Below are 14,895 nucleotides of genomic sequence, written 5' to 3' on the forward strand. Positions count from 1 at the left end.
TGAATTAGCAGTTCTACATTAACTCCAGTGTTTAAGACTATTTATGGCTTAAACCTGTGTTGAACGATCAGCAGAGCTTTATTTTACTGTAAAGGAGGATTATTTTATTATTACCTACAAATCTAATTCTGCTGTGGAGCCACAACAGGACAGTAAAAGAGCTGCATGCTGCATGTTGCCGACCCCTGGTTTAGTATGTATATTCATATGCATGTGCAGTGTCTTCAATGCATGCATGGAAAGTACTTTACAATACTTAACCTGCAATGCAAAGACATCTCCCAAAAATGCAATTGTTCCTGTGTTGCGTGCATATTTTGTTAGTATTCTGCACGCATGCATGCATATATCTTGACCTTTTTTAGAAAAGGCAAAATGTCCCCATTGTGTGTGCTCCTCTAGTTCAACTCAGATTCACCCTCATTAGTGCGGCCGCTGGGGTCTCATGCGCAAACTTCTCCTATTAGAAAGAGAGAGAGAGATACAGAGAGAGGAATAAATGGGATCTGAGGGTGGGACACATACGAAAACGTGGGTCATACACGAAGTTCCTGTGGTGCTATTCGAAGCAGTGGCTACATAACCTCATAAATAATTAAAGATAAAGACTCATACATCACAGGCCTGTCGAGTGTGAAGATGGTAATGAGCAGTTATGTAACTATCCTGCCTCACATTTAGCAAACCCAGCACAACTGACCCTTAAACCAAGCCAAGACATCCCCAGGAAATCCTACACTGCCAACTCTAACACAAAACCCACTTCCCTTTTGTTTACCTCACAATCAGTTGGGCAATAGTGCCCCCTACCAGCTAAAAACTATGCAGGGAGATGCCACTGTCCACTTTATGACACTTTGAAGGAATCAGTCCATGATTCTTCTCAACCCTGTCAATCACCATAGGACACAGTATTATAGTCACAGTACTGTAGATAGTAATAAGTGTATTAAAAATCCTACATTGTAGCTCTGTCTTGCTGGTATACAGTGAGAGAGCGTAGCCCATCAGATTATGTCCTCTAGACTTTTATCATTTGTCAGTAGGCTGACAGGCTCTAGTTGTACAAATATATAATAGATCTAAGATAAGTGGGCCTCATAAAGTGTTCAGTGATTAGAAGGTAGGTGTTCCTAATAAAGTAAACTGCAGAAATGGGTGATACATTGACTGAATAGCGATTTGATTCAAACTTGACTTTGACTAACTTGCTCTAGAACAAAGCTTCATGCAATTTAAACCTAAAAAAAACTGCATGATTAAATTAAGACACTGAGCTTTTCATATCTTACCTTGCATGTGCAACTTTGTCAGTCAGTATTGCAACTGTCATGTGCAATTCCATTCTCTTACACTGTCAGACATAAAGGTACTGTACAGGTACATTTTGTTCACCAAGAAACAAACAATGTAAACAGACCATCAGAAGTACAACAGTCGGCATAAGGTCTACCTGTGTACCTGAAATACGTTTTTCCCAGGGGAAAGGAAAGGGAAAGAAATCTGATAAAGAGGCTGGATTTTAGCTCAGTAATCAGATTTCTCAGTGCATGGAAACTCTTACTCTGATTTCTTTCGAATTTCTCAGTCTGAGCATGTGTGAAAACAGACCGCGGTACTGTAAGAAAGCAAGCAGCGTCGCCGCGAGAGACGCAACAGAACACTTTGGAGCAACTCTAAACCCAAATACATGCTTGACAAAATGATTTACGTATTCTTCATCTCCTAGATCATGTATGTTCATATTTTCGGGTAAACTGACATGATGTTTAAAAAAAAAAGCTGCGGCATGAAGTTTGAGTTGTACATTACGCTTACATCACGTCTTCTTCTGTAAGTTTACTGGCTGGTTACAAAGCAGAAATCTGATTACTGTCTGACTCATGTAGACCCAGAGTTTCCCATTATCTGATATCTCAAGTGCATGTAAACGCATTGATCAGATTACTGACAAAATCTGATTTTCTGCAGTTATTGGATTATTAAGTGCATTTAAATGCTCTCAATAAAATTAAATGCCTTGATTCAAAACAGGGTACATGGAGTTAATGCAACTTTAAAAACATAATTGCAGCAGAATTTGGTACAACTATGTTCCCTTCCTAAAGGTACTTGGGATGTATCCTTGAGGGTACCACCCAGTGATGAAAGGGGTATGACCCCAGTGACAGTTTAGTACCTTTTTTCTGGGAGTGTACAGCTCACAGTGGTGTAAACTTTACAAAAACTTTCAAGCTGATGGACCGATAAATGTGGTGTTAAAAGAGACTTCCTAAATAAATTTCAATTTTTATTCCTGATCTGTTGGCTGCCTTTGACACTCTGAAACATACGATGCATTCAAACTTTAGCGGCAATGCTCTCTCTTTGTTCTCATTTTCAGGGTTAGTCCCACCAGTTAGCCCGGAAAGGTTCTCTCTCAGCTTCTCATATCCTCACTCTCGATGTCCCCCAGGGATCAGTTCGTGGCCCACTTTTGTTTTCCCTGTTTGTAAAGCTGCTAAGATCAGGGATAAGCTTTCATGGTTTCTCCTGCCATGGCTGTGTTGATGACACCTTGGTGTACTTCTGTTTTCCTGTATTAGCTTCACAAATGTCAAGATGTCTTGCATTCCATCTCTTCCTGGATGGAAATCCATTACCCTAAAACTGAATCTCGACCAGACAGACCTGGTCAGACCTCTCTCACCGTTCACTCTTTCACCACAGCTAAAAAAACACTTCTCCTCTACAATGTGCTTGCCTGGTCTATAACTTTCTGAAGTTCTACCATAGGGCTTCTCTACTGAGATCAATACACTGGCTTCCAGCGGCAACAAGAACAACAAGAACACCTCCGCACCTTGGTTTGGGACCACTAGGTCCTTGACTTCTGGGCACTTAGCAGGTCCTTCCTTGAGATATAACCACTTAAGGTAAAGTCTTGCTGCTTCAGGGTTCTTTCTCTGAGACTTGCATAAAGTGTACACATTGAAATAATTAATTATTAATCAGAGGTAGGCAAATGTAGCATTGGGAGTTCTGCCCACGGTGTAGCATGGTGTGCTTACCCAGGCAGATAATTGAACCCCAGTCTGCTGCGTAGAGCTACGCTACACCCACACCAACCACACCATCTCTGAAGGATCGTCACATATAGGCACAGACAGGCCTGTTCGGTTAGGGCTTCTTCACTTGATCCGTGGCATACCACTGAGTCCAATTCCTCAATCATGCATCACAGCACCTGTTTTGACTAATTAGGTTCCGTTCTTCATTAAGGAAGAGAACTCATTAGTGAAACCAGGTGTTGTTATGCAAGACTGGAACTAATACCTCTACACCGGGGGTCAGTTTTAATGTTTTCTCTGCTTAATTTAATGTACGCCACATAATTCGATGCGAGCTGATTAAGTCAGGAGAAGCCCCTGACCGTGGGTCGCCTCGGCCCTGCAGGACGGCCGTCTGCCACCTCTGCTACCTCTCCGTGGGCCAGTTTGAGCACTGTTGCATAAGAGAGATGGAGAAAGAGAGACATGCGCTTATGTACAGGATGCGTCTCCTCCAGTCAGGAAGGAACTCCTGGGGATTTTAGCCAAGACTTCAAACGCGCTTTCTGTCTTGATGCCCGGAACTCCAAATCCTCTTGGCTCTATACCCGCATTTCAGGTCTCTCCCTCTTTCTTTTTCTCTATCTTTCACTCTCTGTGGGAGTGAGAGCATGCACAAACATGTGAGCGCAGTCCGGTACGCCTGTTTGCCTACTTTTGTATTAGTCAGCAGTGGGAGTAGCACCTCCGAGCGCAAAGCATACCCCGCATAGCAAAGCCTACATCCGGCTGATCAGCCACGGCAACTTTGCATACGCCTCGGCAACTTTGCATACAGGCACACTTAATTAAACATCAAGGCATGGGCAGTGCTGCTTTTTTCCCAGATTCGATGCCTCCTCTTTCTCTATCTCGCTCTCTCTTTTTCCCTCTCTTCCTTATCTTTTCATCTTATCGCTTACTTGCAGCCTCATCCCTCCTTCTCCTCCTCCGCCCCCTCCTCCTGGTTCCAGGATCGCCTACGTTCTATCCTGTCTCTCTTCATTAAAGAACAGCTTGGGGCTGATTGCGTTCATACTTTCGGAGGAAGCTGCCATGAGGCTCTTTTGTAACCCACAATGCATTGCACGAAGAAAAGGATCAGGCATGGATTGCCACATGCCAAGAAATTCAGTAACACTGTAAAGAATTGCTGTCATTTCCACAATAATGTGCTGTGTTGAAGCCAGCATGATACTTTAAATGCAGTTTACAGTTTTATACAGCATCCTGTGTTGAATTCTGGGAAAATAGTTACAGTACAGGCAGATTATATTGTGTCAAATACCTTATTGTATGGCTACTGTAATAGTACTTTAATAATACATCAAATCAGGCAGAATCATCAGCTTTATTGTAAAACTAGGTAACTAGTTAACATTAGCCTAGCTGGCTAGCTAGCTTACCTAGAGCAACCTGTACTATTAAAAAATAAAGCCTGGATATTCATTTGTGAGTTAATGAATTTTTTTTTTTTTAATCATATATGTCATTATATAGCAGAATTTAATGCTTTGACTTTGTAAGTAGTCTGCCCTGCGATGGACTGGCGACCTGTCCAGGGTGTATCCTGCCTTCCGCCCAATGACAGCTGGGATAGGCTCCAGCACCCCACCACGACCCAGAAGGATAAGCGGTTTAGATGATGGATGGATGGACTTTGTAAGTACCTTTTTCTTTGTATCATAGCGCTGCCATGATAATGCTAATTTCAGATAGCTATGGGATTCAGTCTCTATGGGATTTGCAGTGTCGTGTTAGTGCCAGGCTAACACTTTCTCATATCTAGCTTAATACTATACAGCTCTAACTTAAACATTGATGCATGGAGCTTGAAAACATGCATGTGACATGTTGACATTTTATTTTGCAGGTTTATCAGTGAATCTTTTAGTAAATAATTCAATTTAAAATCTTACGTTCTTATATTTTTATTGAATAAAACATGAGCACCTCATAGCTGTTCTGTAGTCTGTATTTTTGCTGTATAATACTGGGTTAGTCTGGAATTCAACAACGAGACGTTTGGCGTCTGCGACTCCCAAAAAAATCAACATCTGGTTTATTTCACCGCTGCGGTTGATGGCAAAGGTTGGGAAAATTGAACTTTAAATTGTAACTTCCACTTACTGCTGTGGTCTGCGGAATCAGCATGGCATTAGCTTTGTGGCTCCATTGTAAACAATGCAATATCTGGTTTGCTGTCATCCATCCACCACCAACACAGCATAACTGATTTATTAGAGGTGCCTCTAAAACTAAAACGAAACAATGTTTGGAATAATTTTTGGCTTTTTAAAACTGCTGTTTTAACTTGTTCATTTCCTGATGTGTTTGCTAATTCATCTAAGATTCAGAAAAGAGGGTATTGATGATTACAGAAATATACAGCTGACAATGTATAGTCTTGTAGAAATACAGTTCTGCACTGCGTTTAAGAATACAGTACAATATGCCATTACTGTAGATACATTAAAGTACATTCGTAAAAAAGATGGTTCTTCAAGGGTTGTTTAGAAAAGACAATGGGTTCTATATAGAACCATGAACACTTAAAGAACCATTTGCATGCTTAAAGGTTTCTTTGCATTGTGAAAGCATTGTTCAGATTGATGGAGAATGCTATGTAGACAGATAGATGGATGGATGGATGGATAGGTAGATAGATGGATAGATAGGCAGATCTTTATTGATCCCGAAGGGAAGTTGCAGTGTTACAGTAGCAAGACATATAATTGCACATAAACAGACATATATTAGGCATAAATAAAAATAGACATACATTAGAGTAAACGCATGGTTCCCAACAAACTTGACATCATAACAATAGCAGAACCCTTTTGGTGCTATATAGAACCCTTTTCAAAATGTTCTATATAGAACCATATACAGCACATTCTCCATCAATCTGAAGAATCATTTCACCATTATTTGACTGTTCATGGTTCTATAAAGAACCACTGTCTTTACTAAATAACCCTTAAAGAATCAATGAGTGTGTTTACATGCACTTAATAATCCGATCTTAATCAGATTTCTGCAGTTATCTGCTTATTCAAATGGTCATGTAAACAGCACACTCTGATTTCTTAGATAGGAGTAAGGTCTAGAAATCCGATTAAGAGGCTGGATTTTAGCTCAGTAATCAGATTTCTCAGTGCATGTAACGCTTACTCTGATTTCTTTCAGATTTCTCAGTCTGCGCATGTGTGAACACAGACGGTGGTGTCGGAAATAAGTAAGAAGCGTTGCTGTCAGACACAGCAAAACACATTTAGAGCGACAATGAAACCAAATACATGCTTGAAGAAATGAATGATTTACATATTCTTCATCTTCTAGATGATGTTTGTTCATATTTTCAGGCACGATGTTTAAAAAAAGCTGCGGCATGAAGTTTGAGTTGTACGTTACGTTTACATCGCGTCTTCTTCTGTGAGTTTATTGGCTGGTTGCAAAGCAGAAATCTGATTACTGTCTGAATCATGTAGACCTGGAGTTTCCCCATTATGTGATTACTCAATTGCATGCAAATATGTTGATCAGATTACTGACAAAATCTGAATTTCTGCAGTTATCGAATTAATAAGTGCATGTAAATGCATTCATTTTTTTAAGAGTGTAGGAAGAATGTAAATATTAATCACAGTAACAAGGTGGCGACTCTGCTGTTGTCAGTTACTGTAAATTTATAGAGTCATTTCTTTGCATTGCACATACGTATTTGAGGCTAAAAAGAGACTTGTAAACTGACAGACAGAGAAAAATTCAGGTAGGAGGCTAGAAAGATTGTAAAAAGACAAACAAGCTTTACATAACTACTGGGGGGCAGTGGGAGCCCCTGAGCAGGAGGGCTCACAGTGACCGGGCACCCTTACGTCTTTATAGGACCCCTAATATGGATACTGACCTAACTGAACACCTAAGACTCCCATAGACATCCTATATAGCTCACCAGTGCGCTTCCGTCAACACTGCACAGACACAACTGATGTATCTTATTCATAGAGCAGATCATCCATGATAACCAGATCCTTCATAACCAGCATCACATGCTAATTATAATAACTCTGAAATCGTAAAAATGTAAAACACAAACATTTAGGTTAGCATTAGAAGCCAATGGGTGGAACTGAGAGCATCAACTTGTCTGAGACTTTATATAAGCTAATTACATTGTCATATTTTATTAATTTGGAAAGTCCATTGATTTTTTTGCACAGAGATTAAATTCCAGTTCAGACTAAAAGCAACTGACTGGTAAGAAAATAAGTAAACACCTATAAAACTATGAGAAGATACAGTAGTTCTTCCATAATGTTATCCATACCTCTCCTGTAGTTCACCTGTTTGGTCTGCATGGAAAACGTCCCCAGCACCACACCCATCTTGACCACTGGTCAAATTTGATTCTGCTTCTTTTGGTCCTTTGCGCTGGTAACCTAATGTTCTCTCACTGTAGCTTCGTCCCTGTTGCTTCTGACTCCTACTTTCCTCTCTCTCTCTCTCTCTCTCTCTCTCTCTCTCTCTCTCTCTCTCTCTCTCTCTCTGGCTCTCACTCTCTTTCACCTGTTTGTTGCTCCCTTTGAAGAAACCTCTTTGCTTCCCTGTACTCTGATCATAACTCTCTTTCTCTGAGTGCTGCTTTGTTCCTCACTCTCTCTCGATGCCCCTGCGCTCTCTCTTTTATCTGTTACCTCTCTTTAGCGAAGACTCTCTCCTGCAGCCTGTCTTTCTGTCTATCATATGGATTCTGGAGGTGGCTCCTGTCTCTCTGAGCTTTATGAAAGAGGAGAGAGAGAGAGAGAGAGAGAGAGAGAGAGAGAGAGAGAGAGAGAGAGAGACAGAAAGAGAGAGAGAGCGAGTGGGTGAAAGGAGTAAAGTGATTGGCAGAAGGAAAAGGATGGAGTTTGTATAGCCAATGGATTAGGAAACGCTAATGAAGGTGGAACGCAAGCTTGACATATTGTAGAGCTTCTGTCATTTATTTGTCTTATTGGCCACTTAGGAGCACCTGCCTCATACTTCCACAAACTGGCCACTTTATTAGAAACACCCACCTTGTACTTCCACTAAACTGGCCACTTTATTAGAAACACCTGCCTCATACTTCCACTAACTGGCCACTTTATTAGAAACACCTACCTCGTACTTCCACAAACATGCCACTTTATCAGAAACACCTACCTCGTACTTCCACTAACTGGCCACTTTATTAGAAACACCCACCTCATACTTCCACTAACTGGCCACTTTATTAGAAACACCTACACTGTACTTCCACAAACATGACACATTATTAGAAACACCTACATTGTAATTCCACATACTGGCCACTTTATTAGAAACACCCACCTTGTACTTCGACAAACTGGCCTCTTTATTAGAAACACCTACTTCATACTTCCACTATCTGGCCACTTTATTAGAAACACCTACTTCATACTTCCACTATCTGGCCACTTTATTAGAAACACCTACCTCATACTTGCACAAACTTGCCACTTTATTAGAAACACCTACCTCATACTTGCACAAACTGGCCACATTATTAGAAACACTTACATTGTACTTCCACAAACTGGCCACTTTATCAGAAACAACTACCTTTTGCTTCTACACACTGGCCACTTTATTAGAAATACCTACCTTGTACTTTCACTAACTGGCCACTTTGTCAGAAACACCTTATATGAGATTATTTGCAGAACATATTATGACCACCTAGGAAAAGTATCCATTTGTGGTGGTTTATATTTTAACATTTGTTGCTCTTTCATTACATTATTTTAAATGAAACATTGATTATTGAAGCTCAGATTCTTCTCAAGCGTAGTTCTTCTTGTGTGGCCTACATTGAGTCCAGATATCACTGAACTGCATTCTCAGCATAAGAGTATCAATATTAATAAAATTAAACTGGGATTTGAGATCAGTCTCCAATGGCTCACAGGCTTATCTCAATCCAATTTCAACTCAGCGTAGAGTGCTTCATTGGCATGACAACTCGTAGTACAGTTATAAAGCTCAGACTTGCTCCTGGTTATAAAGTTTGAGAGTTGAAAGAATTGTAAATGAAAGTGGTGCAGATTAAAGTGCTTAAAATGTGAATTATCTATTCAGGCCACTCAGACACACGCTGAGCTGGAACTCTCTCCGCTGACAGTGAAACACCCATTCAGCTCAGTTTCTAGGAGGAAACTCCATCCAGCATGAGAGCTTTCGAGGGCCAAGAATCAGCTGAAATGGGATCAACATGATGTGATTGGAACCGAACAGAGAGAACAGAACGGACAGAGAAACAGATGAGAGAACAGAGCTGAGTAGAAGCGAGGACGATAGAGCAGGATCTTTCTCCTGTTTCCCAGCTCATCTCAACTGAACTCCACATAGTTCAAATGAATTCAACTCAATTCAATTAAAATTAATTTAGCTCAACTCAACTGGTCACAACAACTCAACTCAGCTTTACTCAACTCCACTTAGTCTGAACCCATTCAACTCAATTCAACTCAGTTTAGCTCAACTGAACTCAACTTACCTCAAACCAATTTAACTCAATTCAGTTCAAAGGAATCAAACTCAACTGAACTCAGCTTAGCTCAAACCAAATCAGCTCAGTTAGGTTCAAAGAATTTAACTCAACTGAACTCACTTTGACTCGACTTAGTATAATTTGAACAAATTCAATTCAGCCCAGTTAAATGCAGTTCAGTCCAAATGAATTATGCTCAGATTAACTCAAATAAGCTCAAATTAGCTCAACTCAACTGAACACAACTGAGCTCAAATCAGTTCAACTCAATTCAGTTCTAAGGAATTTCACTCAACTAAATTCAACTTAGCTTAAACCAAATCAGCTCAGTTCTGTTCAAAGTTTAACTCAACTCAGATTGGCTCAATTTGACTTGACTTAGTACAAACTGGGTAAATTCAATTCAGCCCAGTTCAACTCAATTCAGTTCAAATGAATTAAGCTCAAATGAACTCAGCTAAACTAAATTCAACCCAGCTCAAATATACTTGGCTTCAACTTAGCTTGGCTCAACTCAACTGAACCGAACTCAACTCAAATCAATTAAACTTTTTTAGTATTTATTTAAACTCAATTGTATTTAACTAAACTCACCTTAGTTCAGTTTGACTTTACTAAACTCGACTTAGTTCAAATAAAATAAACTCAATTCAACCCAATTCAACCCAATTCAGTTCAAATGAATTTTACCTCAATTGAACTCAACTCAGCTTAACTCAACTTACAAATTAAATAAATTCAACCCAGTTCCAGTCAGTTCAGTTCAAATGAACAACTGAACTCAACTTAGCTCAAACCAGTTCAACTCAATTCAGTTGAAATTGAGTTAACTTAAGCTCAATTCAGTTCAGTTCAACTGAACTCAATCCAGTTTGCCTCAAGTCAGTTCAATCTGAATCAGCATAACTCAATTTATCAAAACTCAAATAATCTCATGTTAACTCAAAGTATCTTTAAAGGCAAGATGTATATACAGTCGTGAAATGTTTTAACACCAAGGTCAAATTTTTTTTTTCGATTTTCTAAATGAACATAAATACACATTCTGCACATTTTAATGCAGTTAATGCTAATATTCTAAATTAAATTTATTGGGAAGAAAAAATAAACACAAAGTGTAGCAAAAAACATACAATAGTTCTGGCACAGTTTATATCTTTATATATTACATTTTAATTCTGTGGTGTTATATTAACACCTACAGTGTTCATATTAATCTACAAAGAAGGAAGCAATGTTGATTGTTGTGTATTGAAGTGAATTGAAATAAATATTGGCTAATGTGATTCTAAATATGTTCAGGTTTCAGAAAAATAAACTATAAAAAAGATTCAAGAAATCTAAATATGTCAAGAATAAACAGCTACAGATGATTCTACAGTAATTGAGAAATGTGTATAGCAAGAATGAAATTAATATCCAGAATGGCCACAGTGGTAAACACACCTCAATGATGTTAATCTGACAAAAAATGATTATTAACAGATAAATTTTGAATAAAACATCTAAAAATACATTTCACTGCCTATTTTATGATATGTACATTTGCAATACGTAAAAAAGAAGCATCATTACTGAGTGAAGAGAATAAAAACAGGCTGAGTTTTTCACACCACGTCGTACGTCTTTACGTTTTAACCTCGTCCACACAGACTCAAAAAGAAGGTCCGGCTCACATTTAGGTCTCAAATGATCTCATAATCAACATTATATAATGAAGATATGATGACAGTAGTAGATAATTCACTCACATCCTCAGAGACGCTCCTTCACCAAGTTTAGACTGAGTTCTCTTTGAATTCTCTTTCATCATCAGATTCATCCACTCGGGGAAGGGGGCCGAAGCACAACCCACGCCACAAAATATTTTTTGCACGTTAAGTGCAATTACATATTTCCACCAAAGAGGTCTCCAAATCCACAAATGTTACTTAGCTTTAAAGCTACATCTTATGAGTAATGATTATATAAACAGGAACAGAAATTACTACAATGACAAGTGATGCAAAGTTTGCATCTGTATATTTAAACTATTGCACTTCCAGTCTTACACACATGCATATGCCACTTATGATAAGGTCTTTAATATCATGCAATATCATGCTACTCTCTCACTGCAATTTATATCTATCTATCTATCTATCTATAAAAATGTCAGTCAAATAAAAAAGGTGTTTAGCCTACGAAAGCCTACAAATAATATTTGTAAAAGCCCAAAGAAATTCTTTAAAGAAATTCCTTAATTAAAACAAATGAATTAAAATGAGATTTAAAATTAAAAAAACCTAATAAAATAAATTGCAAAATGTGATCTAGAGGAGATCAGACTGTTCCAGAACAGACTCTGCTACGCTAAGTTGAACTCAGCTATCTCAGCTTCTCTTCTTTGATTCTTTGTGTGCTTCCAAAAGGCTGTGCTCTAATGAACTCTGCTTTCATTTCGTTCTGCTTTTGAACTCGCTTTCATTCTGCTCCTGTCCACGCGGTCTGAGCTGCAGGCTGTTTGCGCCCACAGCAGCTCTTTCATTTTGTTCTATAACTGTGGTACAACATGTTCTTCTTCCAAAAAAATCGTCAAGCAACTTGTTACACAGTGGATACAGCAGCTCTAACCTTGGACTAAATTCCCTGGCCGTTTTATCAGAAACCCCTCTCTTGTAGCTCCACTTTACTGGTGTGCAGGTAGAGACTCATCTGTTGATGCACATTTTGTGTTACCCATCATCTAGTCCTACATCGGTGGTCAGTTTCTGACTACAGAGATGCTCTTGGCTGGCCAGAGTAGAAGCAGAAGGTAGGTGTTTCCAATAAAGTGGCCAGTGAGTTGAAGCACAAGGTAAGTATTTCTAAAAAAGTGGCCAGTGAGTGGACGTACAAGGTCGGTGTTTCTAATAAAATGGCCAGTGAGTGGAAGTACAAGGTGGGTGTTTCTAATAAAGTGGCCAGTTGGTGGAAGTACAAGGTTAGTGTTTCTAATAAAGTGGCCAGTTAGTGGAAGTACAAGGTAGGTGTTTCTAATAAAGTGGCCAGTTAGTGGAAGTACAAGGTAGGTGTTTCTAATAAAGTGGCCAGTGAGTGGAAGTACAAGGTAGGTGTTTCTAATAAAGTGGCCAGTGAGTGGAAGTACGAGGTAGGTGTTTCTAATAAAGTGGCCAGTTAGTGGAAGTACAAGGTTGGTGTTTCTAATAAAGTGGCCAGTTTGTGGAAGTACAAGGTAGGTGTTTCTAATAAAGTGGCCAGTTAGTGGAAGTACAAGGTTGGTGTTTCTAATAAAGTGGCCAGTGAATGTAAGAACAAGGCAGGTGTTTCTAATAAAGTGGCCAGTTTGTGGAAGTACAAGGTTGGTGTTTCTAATAAAATGGCCAGTGAGTGGACGTACAAGGTCGGTGTTTCTAATAAAGTGGCCAGTGAGTGGAAGTACAAGGTAGGTGTTTCTAACAAAGTGGCCAGTTAGTGGAAGTACAAGGTTGGTGTTTCTAATAAAGTGGCCAGTGAGTGGAAGTACAAGGTTGGTGTTTCTAATAAAGTGGCCAGTTAGTGGAAGTACAAGGTATATGTTTCTAATAAAGTGGCCAGATAGTGGAACTACAAGGTAGGTGTTTCTAATAAAGTGGCCAGTTAGTGGAAGTACACGGTAGGTGTTTCTCATAAAGTGGCCAGTGAGTGGAAGTACAAGGTAGGTGTTTCTAATAAAGTGGCCAGATAGTGGAACTACAAGGTAGGTGTTTCTAATAAAGTGGCCAGTTAGTGGAAGTACACGGTAGGTGTTTCTCATAAAGTGGCCAGTGAGTGGAAGTACAAGGTAGGTGTTTCTAATAAAGTGGCCAGTGAATGTAAGAACAAGGTAGGTGTTTCTAATAAAATGGCCAGTTTGTGGAAGTACAAAGTAGGTGTTTCTAATAAAGTGGCCAGTTAGTGGAAGTACAAGGTATATGTTTCTAATAAAGTGGCCAGATAGTGGAACTACAAGGTAGGTGTTTCTAAAGTGGCCAGTGAATGTAAGAACAAGGTAGGTGTTTCTAATAAAATGGCCAGTTTGTGGAAGTACAAAGTAGGTGTTCTAATAAAGTGGCCAGTGAGTGGACGTACAAGGTCGGTGTTTCTAATAAAGTGGCCAGTTAGTGGAAGTACACGGTAGGTGTTTCTCATAAAGTGGCCAGTGAGTGGAAGTACAAGGTAGGTGTTTCTAATAAAGTGGCCAGTGAATGTAAGAACAAGGCAGGTGTTTCTAATAAAGTGGCCAGTAAGTGAAAGTACAAGGTAGGTCTTTTATATGAAGAGGAAGGTGAACACAGCTTCTCTGACAGGTTTTAGAGCTATCTTAAAAAAACACATATGTTTATGTGTATGTTCTTCATTTGCTTTTGCATGCATTTGCAAAAGATGTAGATCAATGATAGAGTTGTACTGCCCTCTGTTGGTTAAGGAAAGGTATCACAAGAAGTGAAAACATTTCTATGTTGGCTTGAATGTAATCCCTGAAGAATGTAGGAACCCCCACCCCTACATACACTGAACATTTGCCATTTCCCTGTATCATTGCTGTTGGGACAACACTTTGTACAGTGCAGTACAATGCATTAAGTCCATATGTTAAGCTATTTTGTATGACATCTGGCTTCTAATTGGCAGAAACGTGCCCTCAACTTGTATGTCCATTGAAAGAGCATATACATCCTGTGTAGGCTTGCTAGCATTACTTTTACCTATTAAATGATGTTCAAAATGGTGCTTATAAGCCACCTCTATGCACCCTTAATGCACTCTTTGGCAAGACAAGCATCAGTGAGTTCTCCACAAAGTCCTTATAATATAAAGGCCTTGTAAAATTTCAGTTTGGTGAAAAACAAGCAATTTCAAGCCTCCCTCAAATGAGAATTCCTACTAATCAATGCTGCTCAATCCTAATAACAACTACTTATCAGGCTCAGTTCTGGAATAAAACCAGCAGGGAGCACCATTTCCCACATTATCTTCCCAACCACCTTCCAGCCGCCTTTCCTTCACAGCTGTAGATCACGATCCCTCTGCTGTGCTTATAATCACAGAGTTGTGACACTGAGGCCTGTAAAAGTCACGTGCAGCTGAAATACAAGCCCGTAACCCCAGCACTGTTTGTTAACCTTCATAGATGTCGGGGCACATGGCCTCAAACGTGTACTCAATAATACATATGAAGCACTCTGCTGACGCAGGAATTTAGCATTTGTGGTGTTTATTTCATTGTTTTATGCCTCGGAAATTCCAATGAGTGCTCTGAAAGCAAGTTTACTTTAGTGCTGTACTGGAGCT

The 14,895-nt window shown here is 39.4% G+C and overlaps 1 protein-coding gene across 4 annotated transcripts in view; it reads right to left on the minus strand.

Annotated features, from left to right (window-relative positions):
• The window catches only part of kcnip1b (Kv channel interacting protein 1 b), a 65,543-nt gene that overhangs the window by 26,557 nt on the left and 24,091 nt on the right, over window positions 1-14,895 (minus strand). The window contains exon 1 of one of the 4 annotated variants that reach the window (XM_036595411.1): window positions 7,399-7,750. The exons of 2 other annotated variants lie outside the window; for them this stretch is intronic. In XM_036595411.1, coding sequence (XP_036451304.1) covers window positions 7,399-7,456 — 58 coding nt within the window. In that variant the 5' untranslated portion in view covers window positions 7,457-7,750. Of the gene's footprint in view, window positions 1-356; window positions 399-7,398; window positions 7,751-14,895 lie in introns of those variants that run through there. One more of the 4 variants, XM_036595413.1, reaches the window with a different exon arrangement.

This window comes from Colossoma macropomum, unplaced genomic scaffold (assembly GCF_904425465.1).
Source record: "Colossoma macropomum unplaced genomic scaffold, Colossoma_macropomum, whole genome shotgun sequence".
Lineage (NCBI taxonomy): Eukaryota > Metazoa > Chordata > Actinopteri > Characiformes > Serrasalmidae > Colossoma > Colossoma macropomum.